The 17,674-nt window shown below is 54.4% G+C and overlaps 7 protein-coding genes across 7 annotated transcripts; 4 read left to right on the plus strand and 3 right to left on the minus strand.

Annotated features, from left to right (window-relative positions):
- Nucleotides 1-2,432: 2,432 nt before the first annotated feature.
- Nucleotides 2,433-3,425, plus strand: PtrM4_038770 (uncharacterized protein; the record flags this gene model as incomplete). Its single annotated transcript, XM_001937771.2, has 1 exon — nt 2,433-3,425. One exon carries the CDS (start codon nt 2,433-2,435, stop codon nt 3,423-3,425), a length of 993 nt encoding a protein of 330 aa, XP_001937806.2.
- A 1,270-nt stretch (nt 3,426-4,695) lies between these two features.
- PtrM4_038780 (uncharacterized protein) lies at nt 4,696-5,070 on the minus strand (the record flags this gene model as incomplete). The annotated part of the gene is made up of 1 exon (XM_066104297.1): nt 4,696-5,070. One exon carries the CDS (start codon nt 5,068-5,070, stop codon nt 4,696-4,698), a length of 375 nt encoding a protein of 124 aa, XP_065958861.1.
- Nucleotides 5,071-5,103: 33 nt separating this feature from the next.
- Nucleotides 5,104-5,880, minus strand: PtrM4_038790 (uncharacterized protein; the record flags this gene model as incomplete). The annotated part of the gene is made up of 3 exons (XM_001937770.2): nt 5,104-5,394; nt 5,442-5,595; nt 5,645-5,880. The coding sequence occupies 3 exons, from the start codon at nt 5,878-5,880 to the stop codon at nt 5,104-5,106; spliced, it is 681 nt and encodes a 226-aa protein (XP_001937805.2).
- Nucleotides 5,881-6,544: 664 nt separating this feature from the next.
- On the plus strand, nt 6,545-9,102 carry PtrM4_038800 (Raffinose-syn domain containing protein; the record flags this gene model as incomplete). Its single annotated transcript, XM_066104298.1, has 3 exons — nt 6,545-6,661; nt 6,728-8,807; nt 8,897-9,102. The coding sequence occupies 3 exons, from the start codon at nt 6,545-6,547 to the stop codon at nt 9,100-9,102; spliced, it is 2,403 nt and encodes an 800-aa protein (XP_065958862.1).
- A 505-nt stretch (nt 9,103-9,607) lies between these two features.
- On the minus strand, nt 9,608-11,941 carry PtrM4_038810 (WD40 repeat protein; the record flags this gene model as incomplete). The annotated part of the gene is made up of 3 exons (XM_066104299.1): nt 9,608-10,152; nt 10,204-11,790; nt 11,863-11,941. 3 exons carry the CDS (start codon nt 11,939-11,941, stop codon nt 9,608-9,610), a joined length of 2,211 nt encoding a protein of 736 aa, XP_065958863.1.
- Nucleotides 11,942-12,468: 527 nt separating this feature from the next.
- PtrM4_038820 (CTP-transf-2 domain containing protein) lies at nt 12,469-13,677 on the plus strand (the record flags this gene model as incomplete). The annotated part of the gene is made up of 1 exon (XM_001937767.2): nt 12,469-13,677. One exon carries the CDS (start codon nt 12,469-12,471, stop codon nt 13,675-13,677), a length of 1,209 nt encoding a protein of 402 aa, XP_001937802.2.
- Nucleotides 13,678-14,990: 1,313 nt separating this feature from the next.
- PtrM4_038830 (uncharacterized protein) lies at nt 14,991-16,584 on the plus strand (the record flags this gene model as incomplete). The annotated part of the gene is made up of 2 exons (XM_001937766.1): nt 14,991-15,330; nt 15,380-16,584. 2 exons carry the CDS (start codon nt 14,991-14,993, stop codon nt 16,582-16,584), a joined length of 1,545 nt encoding a protein of 514 aa, XP_001937801.1.
- Nucleotides 16,585-17,674: the final 1,090 nt, after the last annotated feature.

A 17,674-nucleotide genomic window follows, 5' to 3' on the forward strand; every position in this document is an offset into this window, starting at 1 on the left:
ACTGAGGAAGCGAAGACGTTGGCCATGGATAGGAATCACAGGTAATTGGAACGAGGCGGGTTTGCTGTTTGACGGGCCGTTGAGCTAAGAAGAGTATTTACAGTTGGTAAACGCGGAGACTAGGGCACGCGGAGGTATTGAAGGCGGGAAAAAGAAAATATAGACGGTTGTGGGAGGACAGCGATGAACTAGCGTCGCCTAAGAGCGTCGAGCTCGCGGGAATTGGATAACCAGGACGATGGAGAATGGAAATTGAAGAGAGTGAAGGGTAAGCAAAAAGACGCGAGAGGCCAGGACAGCATGTCTGGCAGATACAAAGGCTTGTGGGAGGCCAGGGCTGATTGTGGAACAAGACCAGGTTGGCATGGTTCAGAGTTTAGCATGCACGGGCTAGAAGGTGTGGTGCAGTCGCGAAGAAGCCACGAGGTGTGCGGTGACTCAGGGGCCGCGTGTTGGTCATTTAGAGTCGAAAGCAGAATGGTGCGACAGTCGCGGGCAACGCACACACTCCCGTTGCTGTGCATGGGCGATGTGAAGGTGCTGAGTGCTGACGATGCTCCCTACGTGCGAGTGCCGACGATGCTCCCTACGTGCGAGTGCCGTCGGGGATGCGCATCTCGACGGGCGGGAGCTCAAATGCAGGGGCATGCAGTTGTTCAGAAGCTGATCATGACCGACATGATGTCTTCGAGTCAAGGCATCTCGCAATTATCAGGCATACATGCTTCAGACGTGTGCCGTGATGGCGCGGTCTGCATAGCATGACCCTGCCTAGGCGAGCCAGACACGAGTCGGTCTCGACTTGTGGTGCCGGCCAAGACGGCCCTTTTGAGACTGCACCGTTTTGTTCCTGCATGCATGACGCTTCTCGGGTTGCCCAGCCAGAGCAGCCGGTGCAAGTCTCATAAAGGGCTTGCCAATAACCGTTGCTACTCACGTGCGCCACCGTGTGTAGCCGGTGCCGGTGTCGATAGACAGCATGGCCAGTGGTAGCAGGCCAGTCGGAGGGTTATTGGTGGCGCGGAAGCCGCCTAGTGTGTGAGATTAAGTGCCCGAGATGGAATCCAAGAGGCGACGGGTGCGAGTGATGGCGGACATGAGAAACATGGATAAATATAGCACGCTAGCCCCGAACCGTAGTCGCGGGATGCTCGACCGTTACCCACTGGCTGTCTTTTCTATGTGAGGCGCACTTGGCCTTGTGATCGCCGTCGTGACTACGCCTGTGCCTGGCCTAGCAATATCAACCTTTGGACCAGCAAACCCAAAACCCAAAACGATGCCGTGCATCGCATTTGTGATTCAGCATGCCTTGACGTAACGGACGGCCAGAACCTCGAGCGCTGACGGTTATGCCACCCGACCCGGATCCGTACGGAGATTGTGAACTGAGAGATTGAGGCAGAGGGCAAGTCCCGCACCCAAGGCAAGACTGATCGCCCTCAATTTGCGACCCTGAGCGTATCTGCCATTGGAAGGTGCCGCTCGAGCCAAACACTGACAGACAGGAAGGTGCGCTGTGCACGCGGAAACCGCGACCGTCGCTACCAGTTTCCACCCTCGTCCCAGCCGTCCCTTCTGCACATCCTTTCTGTTTACGTCATACGTCATCTCTCTCTCACTTCTCCCCACAACAACATCTGCAGCGACGATATGCTGACATGGACGGCCGCTGCAATATCCAGATCCCAGCTGCCCTAGACCGATTGGCTACTTCCGTAATCTACATATGCGCCTGTCTGACAATAAGCCGTCGGGAAGTAAAGTAAGCAGGCACAACGGGTAACGGCATCTGTAGAAGCGTTGGGGCTCCTGCAGCCTCCCTAAAGCCACCGTGCCATGTAGCACAACTCTATCCAACCCAAGTTCATGTTGGTGTTGGCAGCCGTACCATGCACAAGCGCCAAACCTACCTCGCGGGTACCTGGATCAAATCAAACTACTACTGAAAAAGGACGCAAAGGGAACCGCGCAATTACCGACTGAAATGGCCTACTCACACCAAGTTCGTCCATGTCACGCTTCCAACACTGCCATCACCAGTTACTTAACGCTAGCAGGGTATTGCTACTGTACCGTGTCACCGTCGCACCCCGACGGAAGACACTCGGGACGGCCAACGCGAACATACTCAGACCCCCGTGACACCCGACCAGAGATGCAGAGGTCGTCTTTTGCATGCAAATAGCATAGAGTCCTGCACAGACGGCGGTGTTGCTCTTAGTCCAATCGACTCCGCATACTTTCGTCCGACCACGACCGATATCTTCACTGACTATAGACGCGCCGAAGCTACCACGACACCATACAAGCTGCCATGTCCAAACCCAGGGCCAGCCTCACCTTCCCAACTAGCAAATATCCGCGTCCGCCGTGCACATCATGGCCCGGCACTACTGCAGTCACCAGCCCGTGCTGGACACGCTGCACGCATGAGACAGATATTTGAAGATGCCGGTCGTGGAAACCAAACACCGCAGCCAAACAGAGATACCCTGTACCCGCAACTGCCAAATATATCGAGGAAAGCCTCGTCGCCTCCAGAGCACAACGCCACTGGAGAACGTCAAACCCCGCACTCCCCTATCCGTCGTCCAGAGTCGCTATGCATGTCAACGAACTCGTTCCGATATCGACTACATGCGGAATGTACGGCAGTATCCGAAGCAAGCTCCGAGTCGTGGTCGGACGATTCAGGATACTTTATTGCCGGCTCACGGGCCCGATCATCTAGTGTCGCCGTCCCACCCGTAGAACGCATATCCGACTGGCTCCTCAATGTTTCTCCATCCGAAGTAGAGCATACCACTGAAGTAGCAGAGCACCAAATTGACAGCTTGACACCATCACCCGAACCGTTGCCCTGGGAAAACCATGACGACACCCTACAAAGCCACACGTCGCACCCAAAACGGGCGACTACATCCTCTCCACCTGATCCATTCGTAGAAGAAGACAAGCACAAACTTAAACGCCACTCACTATTCAATAGCGACAAGAGGGTTGTCCTCGATAATCTTATTGCAACTCCTCCCCACCACTCCACTGTAACTATCCGCTCCCTTTCCCACAATCCCCCCATTTCTCCTCAACCTACCCGCACTCTCCTCGATGATGACGGCGGCGTGCAACTCAGCCCTCTCAGTCCAAACGTATGTATCGAACGCGGTCCAGCCCGCCACCACTCTGCTCATCGTAACGAACCTCTCTCCTCACCCGTTCAGGACCGTCACCCAGCTCATATCCGACGTCTTCGCTTCGAGGAAAATCGCCCTACTGGATTGACGTTGGATCCTCCGCGAGGCAGGAAGAATACCCTTGCAGCGTGTAAGATTGGGGTTGGAACAAGGTTCCAACATGCTCGGCATAATGCGGGTAGTAGTGGTGGTCTGACTAGGTTTGGGCGACAAGCTGTGCAAGATTGAGTCTGAACAACAATGCACAGCACAACACAGCACAAGGAGTTGTTCGGAACACCAAGATTAACCAGAAAGCATGATTATAGCGGTTAGGCGAGTATAGATGGGACACACACGAGTGAACATTGATCTCATTTTAATAAAATAAAATAGAGTTTGAGTTTAGGGCTGGGGCTGGGGAAGTTACTTAAGAAGGGGTGGTGTGCGCATTGCGTTTTCATCTCCGGTAGCTAGCTCATTTTATCCTAGGTACGTACAACACCAAAACAGGAAAATATTGGCCCAAGCCATGTTGTTATCTTACAGGAAAGTAGTTGGTAGTTTCTACACATGTTATGCCCATGGAAGTGTATAACAGAGTTAATCTTCATGGAGAGAAATATCCGATTTATACCATGCGCGTGACGTAGGTACACGCAGATTTGTTTCTAACAAGGTTCATCTCCGCTTCCCACCCAAACCACCCACTTTTTCAAGATTTTCGATGAATCTCAACCTCGTCCTCCATCCCGCCGTCAACCGCCCCATCATCCCTAACCACGCGACAAATCTGTATCTTGGACTTGCCAGACCGGAGAACCAGCGCCTCAAAGTCCACAAGGTAGTGGTTTGGATCGCAATCTTTGGTTGGTTTGATGGTTTCCCAGCGGAGCGCAGTGGGCGTCTCGGGGCTTCCTGAGTTGGGGACTAGGACGTAGGCGCCTTTGCTGGCGATGAGGCGGCTGGCTTCCGACTTTGAGGCTGCGAGGCCGGCGGCGTGGAGGACGGTGGGGAAGGAGCCGGGTTGGAGGAGGGAGAGGGGGAGGGTGATGACGGTTTTGTTGGTGTTGGTGTCGGCTGGTGAAGTTGGAGTTTCTTGGTCGGGTGGTGTGATTGCGCTTGCGCTTGCGGCGAAGGCTTTTTTGTAGGCTAGTAGGTTCTTTTCTGCTTCACTTATTTGTTTAGCAGAGGCCTTTGTTGGTGTCTCTGCGGTCTTGGTGGAGGAGATTGCGTTGCGGAGGGTGAAGAGGGAGAAGGTGTTTGTGCCTTGGCCGAAGGCGTCCTTGTGTGCCATTGCTACCTTCTTTGCTTCTGCGGCGCCGTGAGCAAGCTCGACGATTTCTTGGGCGAGGGCGTGTTGGGCGATGCGCTTGGAGGGGTCGCGGTTTTGGCTCGTCATGAGGAGGGCGATGGAGTCGAGGGGGAGGAAGGTGAAGAGTTTGAGGTAGCGTTCTACATCGGCGTCGGCGGTGCGTAGGAAGTACTGTGTAGAGAAATTAGCAGTTGATCAACGCTTCTAGTTGTTCCAGTAACCGACCTGGTAGAGATCGAAAGGCTTCAGCATCTGGCCATCGAGCCAGACGGCGTTGCCAGCGCTTTTACCAAACTTCTCGCCAGACGCCGTTGTAAGTAGAGGTGTGGTCAGTCCGTACGGCGCTTCTTTTGGGTCTTCTTCCTCCGCTCCTCCATTCAGGCCATGTATCTTTTGCATGTGGCTGACAGCACCCATTCCCGCGATGATGTTCCCATACTGGTCAGATCCACCGATTTGTAGCTGAACGCCACGATCTTTGTACATGCTCCACCAGTCGTAGGCTTGGAAGAGGGGGTAGCTGAATTCGGAGATGGACATGCCTTCGCCGCTTTCCATTCGTAGCTTGACGCTGTGCATGCATTAGGGCGGGCCTTGAAAGGCGAAATCGACTTACGAGTCGCGACTAAGCATAGCTCCCAATCGCATGCCTGAACCCAGATCCCTCATCAGCTCGACGGCGTTGAGCTTCTCTAGCCAGTTCCGGTTGTTGAGAATGGACTGCTTGCGACTGATGTTGTACGAGTACTGGTGCTTGATGCCTAGGCACTTGACATTCGTCCATAGTGTCTTCAGCTGTTCGTTGATGCTCCGCACGTTCATGCTCTGTACATCTTCGCCCTGCCGTGAACGTGCCGTTGTTCTCCCAGACGGATCGCCAATCTGCACTGTGCCTCCACCTAACTACCCAACATTAACTGCCGTTACGCATCGAGTCGTGGGCTTCTCACCAAGCTGACGGCGTAGTAGCCGTGGAGGTACATCCAGTAGAGCGCCATGAGAGGGAGAAGGTGGCCGACGTGCAACGAGGGGGCTGTTGGGTCTACGCCAACATAGACGCCAATGCGCTTTTCCGTGAGCAGCCAGTCGAGTGTCTTGCGCCCGCTGCGCCTGTTCAGCATATCTCTTGGAAACTTCAGACATGTCTCCTCACCCAGCAATGTCCTTGACAAATCCACGCTCTTCAAGGAGGCTCAGCATACTCTGCTGCATCCCCGTTCGCACCTTCCCCGCCTGCTCTTCCCATCGTGCCCGCCGTACTTCTGGATCCTGTTCCTCTTCTGCCCATCTCAACTCCGGACGCTCACCACGCGCCAAAGTGTGTTGGAGTCTGATGCATTGGCGACCGATGACTTGTCGTGACCTTGACCAATGCCGTAATGCCGACATGGCTTCCAATTGCGCGGCCGTCGAAACTTTGGGGCAGTCCAAAATGCCCGCGTCTCCGCGCTTGCCAAGATGGAAGCCGCCGTCACGCCGATTGGCTGATCTACATGGACCTTGCAGCTTCCCCGACTACCTCCGCACCTGCACACGTCACCTGCACCTCTCCTGTGCTTACGACGGTGCCTGCATATACACCGTCTTCTACTTAGCTACTCAATCAATCCAACATCAATCTACCGTTTCCCTTGCTGTGCCTGCCAAAGTCCATCAACTCTCATCTTGACATCTTGATTATAGCTTGCTCTTCCATCTCAACCTCACCCAGAGGCATTGTTTGTCCAATACTTCGAGACCTGTCCTCCTGCCACTATGTATGCTACACTCAGCTGTCACCCTCCATTGGGTCAGACGACAACGATTCCCTCAGACAAAGAATCAGTACACCGCCTCCAAGCTGCTTGATGGAAGCAGGTCTGACCATGTGCGCAGGTTAGAATTACAGTACTTATTGAGAGCTCAGCTGGTTCAGAAAACAATTGGGAAGTTGCGTTGTGGCACAACTTTCATGCATGCGACCAATGGACCAGCTCTAGCCTGGAGCCGAGTGTTGAGCCTTCTGTGGTATACTCGCCGAATCTACGGGCTGTTAGGAAGCTGACCATGTCAGATGGTAGTCAATCCAAACAGACAGAATGTGCGGCGTCAGTACTTTACAATTGACCTTGCTGGACGCCCGAAACATGGATCTTCTTTGTCGTATACCGTCACTTTCAGGGCATCAGAAGTATGTTACAAACATCGGCGGCTGGTGTGATATCTTCACTTCCAAACTTCCCACTGACATATGCAGAATGACCCATGGAAATGGGCGAACGAACATTTTTCCACTTCGGATGGCCGCCTCATCTACCAATCATCAGAGCCGTTGCCGCAGGACCTGACTTGGTATCTTGAAGGTCTGCCACCGTTCTTGGACATTTCCAAGGAGCAAAGTGACACGCCTAATACGGTTCTCTGGGACCTCACCTACCCCATTGTGGCAGCGTCTGGCAAGACGTCCGGCCACTCGAGCGAGAAGCTTGGTAAACCAACGAACCTGTCCCGCTGGTTTGCGGAGGTCCGACTTTGGGGCCCATGGCTCGCTCCAAGACAGGGTAAGGACCGCTTTCAGCCTGATAAGGAGGCCGTGTTGGCATCCTTTGAACGTCACGACGGAGTTCATCTTGTGTTGCTCGCAGTCAGTGGTTTGAATGAGGTGCTGACAACGCTTAATCACGATGGTGATGGGAGAGTCGTTATGAACTCCAATAATGACAGCGACAAAGATGGTCTTGTACGCATCGTTGCTTCAGTAGGACACAGTTTGGAAGATGCTGTAGCAGCCTCCATGTACTATGTGCGAAAGCTCATCATGGCATACGAACAGTCAACAGGACAGATCAACGAAGAAGAAAAGGCCTTGACTGATGACTTCAAGCCTGAGTGGCTGGAGAATTGGTATGACGGGTTGACGTACTGCACTTGGAATGGTCTAGGCCAAAAGCTCACCGAAGAGAAGATCTTCGATGCCCTGGAATCTCTCCGCAAGAATGAAATCAACATCAGCAACCTTATCATCGACGACAATTGGCAATCACTCAACACGGAAGGCGGCGATCAATTTAGCAATGCCTGGGTTGAGTTCGAAGCAACTAAAAATGGGTTTCCACGTGGTCTCAAAGCTACAGTGGGCGATATTCGAAGCAAATACCCGCATATCCGCCATGTTGCTGTCTGGCATGCCATGTTCGGCTACTGGGGCGGTATTGCGCCAGAAGGCCGCATCGCAAAAGAGTACAAGACCAAGGTCGTCCAACTCAAGGACGGCGTCTCGGGTGGAAAGATCATTGTCGTCACAGAGGAAGATGTGAACCGCTTCTACAAGGACTTTTACCAATTTCTATCCTCGTGTGGTGTCGACTCTGTCAAGACCGATGCACAGTTCTTCCTGGATGAACTCCACGACGCAGACGACCGTCGCAATCTGATCAAAGCCTACCAAGACGCATGGTCCATTGCTCAACTTCGCTCCTTTTCCGCGCGAGCCATATCCTGCATGTCGCAAGCACCCCCCATCATTTTCCACTCACAACTACCATCCAACAAACCACGTGTGTTGCTCCGGAACTCAGATGACTTCTTCCCTGAAGTGCCAGCAAGCCATCCATGGCACATCTTCTGCAACGCACACAACTCCATCTTGACCCAGCATCTGAACATTCTGCCTGATTGGGACATGTTCCAAACAAGTCACGACTACGCTGCTTTTCATGCTGCGGGACGCTGTGTCAGTGGAGGACCAATCTACATCACCGACGTACCAGGCCAGCACGACGTCGATCTCATTGCGCAGATGACTGGAAACACACCAAGAGGCGACACAGTGATTCTGCGTCCACACACCGTTGGCAAAAGCACAACCGCATACAACGCCTACGATGACACGGCCCTCCTCAAAGTAAGCACCTACGTCGGCATGGCACACAGCGGCGTCTCCATCCTGGGTGTCTTCAACTGCACCCCCAAGCCCGTCGCCGAACTCATCGGCCTTGATGCTTTCCCCGGCGCAGAAAAGGGTACCTACGTCATCCGCTCGCACACCGACGGCCAGGTCAGCAAGCCGACAAGCGTGGCTACTAATGCCTCGTTTGTACATCTCGACCTGCCAGTCCGCGGCTGGGAAATCCTCTCCGCATTCCCTCTTCTGCCATTCACCCTGAAGCGAGAGACAGGCCATGACGTACAGGGCCCAGAAGACATCCAAGTAGCCATCTTGGGCGTAGTAGGTAAAATGACAGGTGCAGCGGCTATAGTGTCTAGTGACGCATATGTGGATAGGAGTTCGGGTCGACTGAGAGTTTGGACTAGTCTCAAGGTTTTGGGATCGTTTGGTAAGTTTAGTTTCAACCTCCCCCCTTTCCCATCCCCTTTCTATACCGCACAGGTATACTTATTCATTGTGTGTGTGTGTGTGTTCTAGGCCTCTACGTCTCCGATCTCCCCAAACGAGATATCCAAAAGGACTTTTTTGCTGTCTTGTTCGGTCGGCCTATTCCTGCGCATTGCGTGAGGGTGAGCAAGCATTGTGAGAATGTGCTTGAGATTGATACGGTGAGGGCGTGGGAGGAGACGGATTCTAGGGCCGGGTGGAGTAATGAGGTTGTTGTTGAGGTTGTTATTCGGTAGTAAAGGGCATGTTCTATGTTCTTGGAAAAAGCTGGAAGAGAATGGAAATTGTGTTTGTGTGATTTGGTCTTCTTTTCTTGTATCAAAAGGTCTGAGAAGGGGAGGGAGTGCAGCAGCAGCAGCAGCAGGAAAACGTTGACGAACGCACGCACGCACGCATGTAAAGAAAACAGACTACGCCCAGGTTTGCAAGAAAAAAAGGGGGGTTAAAAAAGGTATCTTCGATAATGCATCCGTCGCTTCCCCGCCTTTGCACGCATAGACAGACACGGAACAAACAACGCCCGCAGTCCCTTTCGCTCACAAAAGACGTTTCCAAAAGAAATTTGCTGCTATACACTTTTTCCCCTCCTCCTTCGTTGCCTGCCCACACACCGATTCCCAAGAGAAAGCGTCTCAGTCATAACTTTGTCGTTTCCCTTGCCGTGTCCCTTCCGTGTCCCCGTGCCCGAACAACCACGCAGATTGCCAGAGATGGCATGGTTATATATGTGTCTATCCCTCATCATAACTTGACGCCCCAGATACCACGTCCACCGGCAACACCAACCCATTCGCCGCCCTGGCCCGTAAGCGCACTCTGCGGTGCCCAACTGATATTGCCGACTTCGTAGTCGCATCTCCAGCTAGCATACGGACCCTTTTGACCGACGGGTACGTTTTGAGCGCCAGCAGCACCGTTTGCAGCATGTGTGGTTGGGGGTGCGGCAGGAGGTTGAGTGGAGGCGTGTTCGCCGCTGATTGTAGCGCCGTTGTTTGCGTGCAACAGGTCCCAGATGAGGACGAGAGAATCGTCACCGCCAGAGGCGAGCATGCCGCGTCGAGACGGGTTCCATTCTATGCTGTTGACGGCAGCGGAGTGGCCGCGCAGTTCGAGGAGGGCTTGGCCGGGTTGCCGGACGTCGAGGATGCGGATGAGGTTTGAATCGGCGGCGAAGGTGGCGAGGAGGTGGGAGTCGTGAGGGGATGCGGCGAGTCGGAGGAGTGGAGGCGCATACGACATGGTTTGCTGCGCTTTGGTGGGCGACATGCGGCCGCCTGTTGGTGAGCCTGTAGGGGGGGTTAGCAGTTGGCTGGGAGGATGACGGCGAAAGTACTGACCTTTGTCTCTATCACCACCCTTATCTGAGGGCTCGTAGATGATTGTGCTGTGTTCTAGACTGCGGAGGTCAAACATGCGGACACTGCCATCGGCACCACAGCTGACAAAGACATCAACGCTGCCTGCGCAGAAGCGCACATCGAAGACTTCCTTGTCGTGCGCAATCAATTGTGTCTTGGCTGTCAGAGACGGTATGTCCCATATCGTACAGGTTGTGTCTATACTGGAGGTAATGATGAGTTTGGGCGACATGGTGTTCCAATCGAGGGATGTGAGGGGTGCGGTGTGTTCGGGCGTCTTGGAGTTTGAGAGGAGCGCGAGCGGGGTGAGCTTAGGGAGTTGGGGCTCTCGGGTGTTGACAGACGATGAGCGAGTGATTGTGTTGCTCATGTTGTTTCCAGAGGCTTGGGGTAGTGACCACAGGCGCAGGTGGTCGCCAGACGTTGCGAGGAGGTCGGTAGACTGCTTCTGCGACGATGGCGGCTCCCATAGCATTCGCGTGACGGGAAAGGAGCATGTAGCTTCGGCGATTGCGTTGTACTCGACGCCGTAGGGTGTTGCGCCGGGAGACGAGACATCCTGGGGCGCAATTTGGGTGTCCAGGATGCGAATGAAATTGTGGTTGTCTTCTAGATAACTGCCCACGGCCATCTTGCCGGCGCTGTTACCGCCAGGAACACTCCATTTACACCAGTCGTAGGCGTATATGCTCCATGGCGCGAGGTAGTTGCTGTTCGAGGGCACCTTGATCTGGTCGCTGACCATGTTAGTGCCGTGGACGCCCATGCTCCCCTCATGGTCCATGGTCGAGTTTGCGCGAGGCCTAATATCAGCCAGGCCGAGCGGCGACTGCGAGGCGGCGCCAGAAGGGGTGGTGGGGTAATACTTCTGGGCCGGAGTTCCAGCGGCGTACTTGGGTTGCTGTTCAGGGGGCGTATTGGAAAAAGGAATGTATTTTTGATCGGGGCCCAGGCCAGCTGGGCTCGAGCGCGAGTAGGAATGCGACGAGTGCGGAGAGTGCTGTGGCTGCGAGATAGTGTTTGAGCGCGTGGGGAGCGTGTATTGCTGCGCGTTGCTGGCTATTTGCGTCTGGGTAGGCACGACGGGTGCCGTGTAGGCGGTAGACGGCCCCGGTCGCTGCTGCTGCTGTTGTTGTTGTTGCGCCTGGCCTGAGCCGCCCGCGGGCTGGAGACTGCCGGGTACTGCCGGGGCGCCATATTGGCTGTTCTGGGGAGTGCCATGGTCAACGCTGATGTTGGGCGCCGATCGATAGTTGTCGGGCGGGTTATACATGGGCTGCGCCGACGCCGACGAGGGCGGGGGGCCAACATGTTGACCTGCGTTGTTCTGCCCATGAAGGTCTTCGGTAGTGCGTCCTCCTATCGTCGGTGCTCGTTGGCGTGGTGTCTCAAAACTCGAATTCGCAGCGGGCGGTGCCGTCGACGGCAGATATCCCTCAGCTTGTGCCTGTGCCTGTGTCTGTGGCTGCTGGCCATTTCCACTGCTCCCGGGCAAGAAGGCGTCGGTACCTGCCCGAGTGGTGCCTTGGGTGGCGCCCCGCAGATTGCCTCCAGGTGCTCCTATACCTACCGTCGAGAGATACACATCAGCCCATATTCACACATTTCATGGCCAAAGAGCCCAAGATGCCTACATACTTCCTAGCGCCGACGCCGCAGCGTAGATGCCCTGCGCTGGATCGTTATGCGCGTGGTGGTTATGATGGCCGAACGGCATGGCGCTTGCAATGAGCAATGCGCTGACAAGAGGAAAAGAAAGCGTGGCCCTGGGCTGAGGCGGCGCGTAAACTTATGAGAGAGAAGCAGCAAGGTGTGGTTGGGGTTCAAGATGCCCTGGCTGCGGCTCTATCTCGGCTGATGTTCCCCACCACCCCTCCAGCGAGTGCGAGCGCCTCGACTGACACCCTGAGTGCTGTTTTGCGACTGCAGCTCTACGACGCAGACGCTTGCGAGTATATTTACTTTGAGAGCGGTAGTATTGGAATGTGATTGTGTAGAATTAGCCCGAGTGCTCTTGTTAGTACCGAAATGTTCGTAGCTAGTTATAGGACGTCCCCGTTAACTGTAGGTTAAAGAGGCCGCTGCTCTGTTGGGCTTTTACTCTCCCACTCTCTTCACGTCGTCTGTGGGTGCACTGTTCGCTTGGGATTCATGCTACTTCTCCTGGCAAGCCGCATCACCAACATACCCATAGCCACCCACAGAGCCCTGCCTCTTGCTGCCCATTTACGCCGGCTTGTCACTATGCCGCCGTCTCACAAGCCTGTCCGCCGTGCACTGCTGCTGCTGCCGCCCGCACCATCGCCATCGTCATATGCATCACTCAAGGCCGCCTACAACGCGCCACTATTCACCGTCTTGAAAGAGCTGGCCACATGTCCATCCAGGGTCCAAGGTGCCACACTTTTAGAAATTGTATTGCCATGTCCGCATCTATACGGCCATCTTGATGCGCCACGGGCACTGCACTACGCTACCACTCAGCAGCTCGTGGCCGACCTCTACAAGCTCATCTGCATCACTGCGAGCAGAGAAGCCATCGACACAGAGGATGATGAGGGCATCGACGCCCGCGTTGTGCTCGTTGCATATCCCAGGAATGGTCAGTTGACGGCGCCCCTGCCTGATGCTACTCCAGAGCAAGAGCTGCAAGGACCGGTGATCGACATGCACACACTAGCCAAGAGTTTGCGAGTCTGGGACGCCGTCTACTCTGTCGAGAGCGAAGAGGGCGAGCAGGTGCTAAAGAGCTTTCTTTCCTCGTCCATCTCTCAGCAAGCTGTTACCAAAGTCCGGGGTGGTATAGTCAGTGTCGAAACCTCAGAACCAGAGCCCTCGGCCGACCAGGCCGTGAATCACCTCTCCGTCGCTGTTGGGGGGACATTCGATCATCTACATATTGGTCACAAGCTTCTGATCACCATGTCTGCCTTTATGCTTGGTAGAAGATCGCCGTCTACCCCCGATGCACCCCCAAGTGTACTCACCGTCGGAATCACCGGCGACGCCCTGCTACAGAATAAGAAATTCGCTGAACACCTGGAAAGCTGGAAGGAGCGCCAACGATCCGTACACGCTTTCCTTTCTTCTCTCGTCTACTTTGGCCCCGAGAATGATGAGCGCGTCTGCATACGAGAAGTCCAAGCTCCCGGGCCGAACGGACATGTCGTCAACGTCGACTATCCTTTCGGCTTGACCATCAGATATGTCGAGATCTGGGATCCGTTTGGCCCAACCATCACCGACAGGGACATTTCTGCCTTGGTCCTCTCCCTCGAGACGCGGAGTGGGGGTGCTGCCGTCAACAAAAAGCGGGTTGAGCAGGGGTGGGGTCCCCTGGAGGTGTTTGAAGTTGCCGTTCTCGATGCCAGCGAAGAAGACAACGTGGATGAGACGTTCCAGAGCAAGCTGAGCAGTACCGAGATCCGTCGCAAACGGAGCGAGCGTACATAACTCAGGGCGGAAGCACGTCCTCGTCGGAATATATGATGGCATCGCTGCATATTCAGCCCATTGAAGTCATCAAGAATTGTTTTCTGCCGCTTTTCCGCCACTAATAGGCTCCTATATTCTGACAGGGACATGAGAGCCTGACCGGGGTAGCAAACCGACGGCCAGACACGTCTTTCAGCGTCTGGCGATATGTGGCCCAATCCAAGTCGACGACATGAAAAAGACGAGGCGACGAGGCGACGAGTCGTCTAGGGTGAGTGTTTGTGCAACGATACACGACGGCGCAAGTCCGCATGACGTTAGCGGGCCGGGTCAAGTATAGGGCTTGTACCGTACATGGGCAACACGTCGCTATCAGGTGAGGAACAGTGGGCAGTTTGGACGTATGTGATTGTCATGATGCGCTCGCGGGTAACACCGCAGGAGCATACCCAAGGTGTGAAGTTGAGGCCATGAATACTATATGCAGACGAATCGTGACAACGCACTCCCCTCCGGCGCATGCATGCTTGATACACGTCTCAGCCCGTTTTGCGGCTCTATTCAAGCCCATGTCGTCAGCAGAGAGCTGTCTCTCCAGCATCCAGCCAAGGCCACCCAAGTACACGGCAGTGGTAATGGTCCGGATGACGGAATGTGGGTCGGGTGATTGGCGTCACAAGCGCATCAGATGCATGCAATGCTTCGTTGGCAACGCAGCGAGGCGACGGAAATTTGATTCGAAGCAGGCTCGAATCGAGACATGGGCTGCTGCCCCACCCCGTCATGTTGTGCAGCCGTCGACAAGGACGAATGGATTCTTATCGCTCGGGAGGAGCCATGTTCCCGTCACTCGACGGGTGCTTATGGCGGGCGGCCGCGTCGAGCGAAGGTCATGTGAGCGCTAGGCGGTTTGCAGGCTAAGTGGGCGTGTGCCATTGGAGATTTGCAGCGGGCGTACAGGGTTGTGGCTGCAAGTGCAGGTTGCGTGTCCAGTCGTCCCTCCGCAACTTCAGCGACGCTTAGCTGACTACTGGCAAACTGGTCATGCCTTTGCCTGTCTCTCCCCGACCGTGCCCCTCTGGCCTCTCTCCGCTTGCCATCGAACCGGACGTTGCCATCGGATAACACCACGTTGTCACAAGACAACCACCTGCTGCTGCTACTTGTCTATCCAACTACTTGCCGCCACATCTGTCCACCCACCCGGCCCGATCTTTTCCTGCCACCAACTGACCCTATATCCACGGTGCAGTGCCCACTACTCCTAGGCTGCTGGAGGGCTGAGTGGTAGACGGCTTTCTCTACAGCCGTCATGCATGGTCCCACATAAAATGGGTATCCTCGATCTTGCCGATGAGCTTCTTCGCATCATCCTCGAATATGTTGCCTCTGAGCCTGAAAAGCCCATCAGTCTGGAGCGCCGCGCCTATCTCTCCCAGGAGAGCTTCAAGCTGCCCGTGCCGCAAGAAGACAACCAGGTCCAAACTATTGCTGCCTTTCGCCTGACGTGCAGGAAGTTCTCCGACCTCGGTGTCATCCATCAGTTCTCGCGCGTTACGACACGCTTCTCAAGGAGGGGTCTTAGCCGTCTGGAGAGGATCGCAAATGAGCCGCACATTGCGGGCCGTGTGAAGAAGTTTAGTTACATGGTGCCGTTCTTCTACGCCGAAGGTACCCGCTCCAGCTCTGGACTGCTCACACGACACTGACCCATCAGCAGGACGGGAACGCATACAAGAACTCCTCCGTACGCGCCCAGAAAGCCTCGGCCTTGTTGATCTCCGACACTTTCAAGACAAGGTGAATGAACAAAAGGACATTGTAAGAACGAGAGAGGATGCTCGAGTCCTCCAATTTGCCCTCCAGCGATTCACCTCCCTCCAGCATATCCAGATCCTGCGAGTTCAGGATCGACAAGAGGGTGAACTGATCCACTACATGAGGCAGTACGACGAACTGACCGATTTGGTGCCGAAATGGCCACCAGCATGCTTACACAGTGCGAAGACTATGGGTCAGGCCCTCCTCGCTTCCCGATCACCATGCTCACGCTTCTCATCGCCGATGCTGAGCCCCCAAAGCGTCCTAGGTGCCGCTAACGATCCGCCCACGGCCATGGGCGTCCTCGCCGAACGCTTGACTTGTCTAGAGTTACATTTTGATGACAGTACGGATTTGGACGAACGCATGCGCCGTCTATCCCCCTTGTCCAAGGCCGTGTTTACCGCAGCTAAGAATATTGAGGCTGTACACGTTGGCTTTCCTTCCTACCGCCCACTCACTCTTCGACTAGAGGAGCTTTTCCACAACGTCAAATGGGAAAAATTACACGCCTTTGGAATCCAGGCATGGCGTCTCGATGCTGACGAAATTATCGGCCTGGCTCAGAGACACCGAGAAACATTGCGCGGTCTGCGTCTTCGCGATGTACTTCTTAAAGAAGGCAGTCGCTGGAATGACGTGCTTCCGTGCCTACGAGATGATCTCGTCAAACTCGACTGGATCAGTCTAAGACGAATCGACTATGAAAAGCATTTCGATGAGCAGGTAGTCCTGGGGGCCGAGGTTCCAGACGATCCACTGGTCGGGAGTGACAGCAGTGACGAAAGCGACTGGGAATACGAACACGAACAAGAGGATCTGGATCCCTCGGATGACCACAGTGGTAGCGGGGATGAACCCGACGACAGCTCCATGGCTGGCACGGATTCGGATGCCGAGACCGATGAGCCCGAGCAAGGTGGCATTCTACATTTCCCGCCAATGCCCGACACCCCAGCTTCGGTTACTTGGTGCAATTGCAACGGCCACATGGATAGTGTTGAGGCTTTGGGTGATGATGGCATCATGGTCACCAATCAACAACGAAAATTCTGGGAGAAGTGGGTTGTGAGGAAGATCTGCACCGAACATGGTCACAAATGAGCGACCGTCTATTCTTCAATTGTCGCAAGCAGCGCGCATTTCCGCATGATTTAGGCGTTGATGGTGGTGGTGGTGGTGGTGGTGGTGGCTACCACTCGGGGCGTAAAAATCAAATTGCGGTCGAACCGGCCGTGGCCCGTCTGCGGGTGCGGTCACGCTCTGGATCCAGTATGCGGTCTTTGAACCTCGCATATGCACGTTCGCAGCAGCCATAGCACTACGTTCAGGCGCTTATGCAACACCCGAAAACCCGTCACCGTTGCTCTCATTCGGGTTTGGACATGGGGTTGCAGACGACGCCGAGGGTGGCGTTCCCTATCTATCGCATAAGCGGCCTTCAGGCCCACCAACATCATCCTCTTCTATCTCTTTGCGTTTCTGCTCACACGAATCCGAATCAGCTGGCTTTTCCACATTCAGTATCCAACATGTGGCGCAGGCGCTCACGAAATATATCCTTTTGAATATACATCTTCCCCAATGGCGATCCTTAGCCTAGGATATCTCAGGCCAAAAGTCTTGTACCCCCATTTCGCATGACTCTCAGCGACGAATAACCGAATAACGAATGTAACGTAGCGTGGGAGGGTATCTGCAATTTCGAGATCGTAGACATCTCAACTCTTTACGTTATCTTGAGTCTTTTGGCGTGAACTTCTACTATTACCTACAACGCCCGATCATAACGGCTTCCTCTCCAAATTTTATATAATCGGCTTCTATCCAGAGTATCTTTCGCTATCTCGGTTTCTCTGCGTTTGAATTTCCCGCCCTACACATCATTCGGCTCAGTAAACCTCACGGTAAGTATGTGTCAGCAGTAAGAATGATTGAAGCTGTTTCATTGTATGTCAACGATTGTTTCGCAACACATTTTCCATTCCAATGTTACTATGTTATATGAAAAGAGCAGACCGAACGATCAGCTAGCCTCGCCGTACCAAGCTATCTGATGGATGACTAGCGATTGCCCGTTTCAAACCTCAAGCGATGCTTCACTCACAACCATATTCACGGCAAAGACATCGAGCCGGCCTATATCCAACTCACCGGCTTGACAGTCTATGCTTGCCCACTCACCTGAGACACA

This window comes from Pyrenophora tritici-repentis, chromosome 10 (genome assembly GCF_003171515.1).
Source record: "Pyrenophora tritici-repentis strain M4 chromosome 10, whole genome shotgun sequence".
In the NCBI taxonomy this organism is placed as follows: domain Eukaryota; kingdom Fungi; phylum Ascomycota; class Dothideomycetes; order Pleosporales; family Pleosporaceae; genus Pyrenophora; species Pyrenophora tritici-repentis.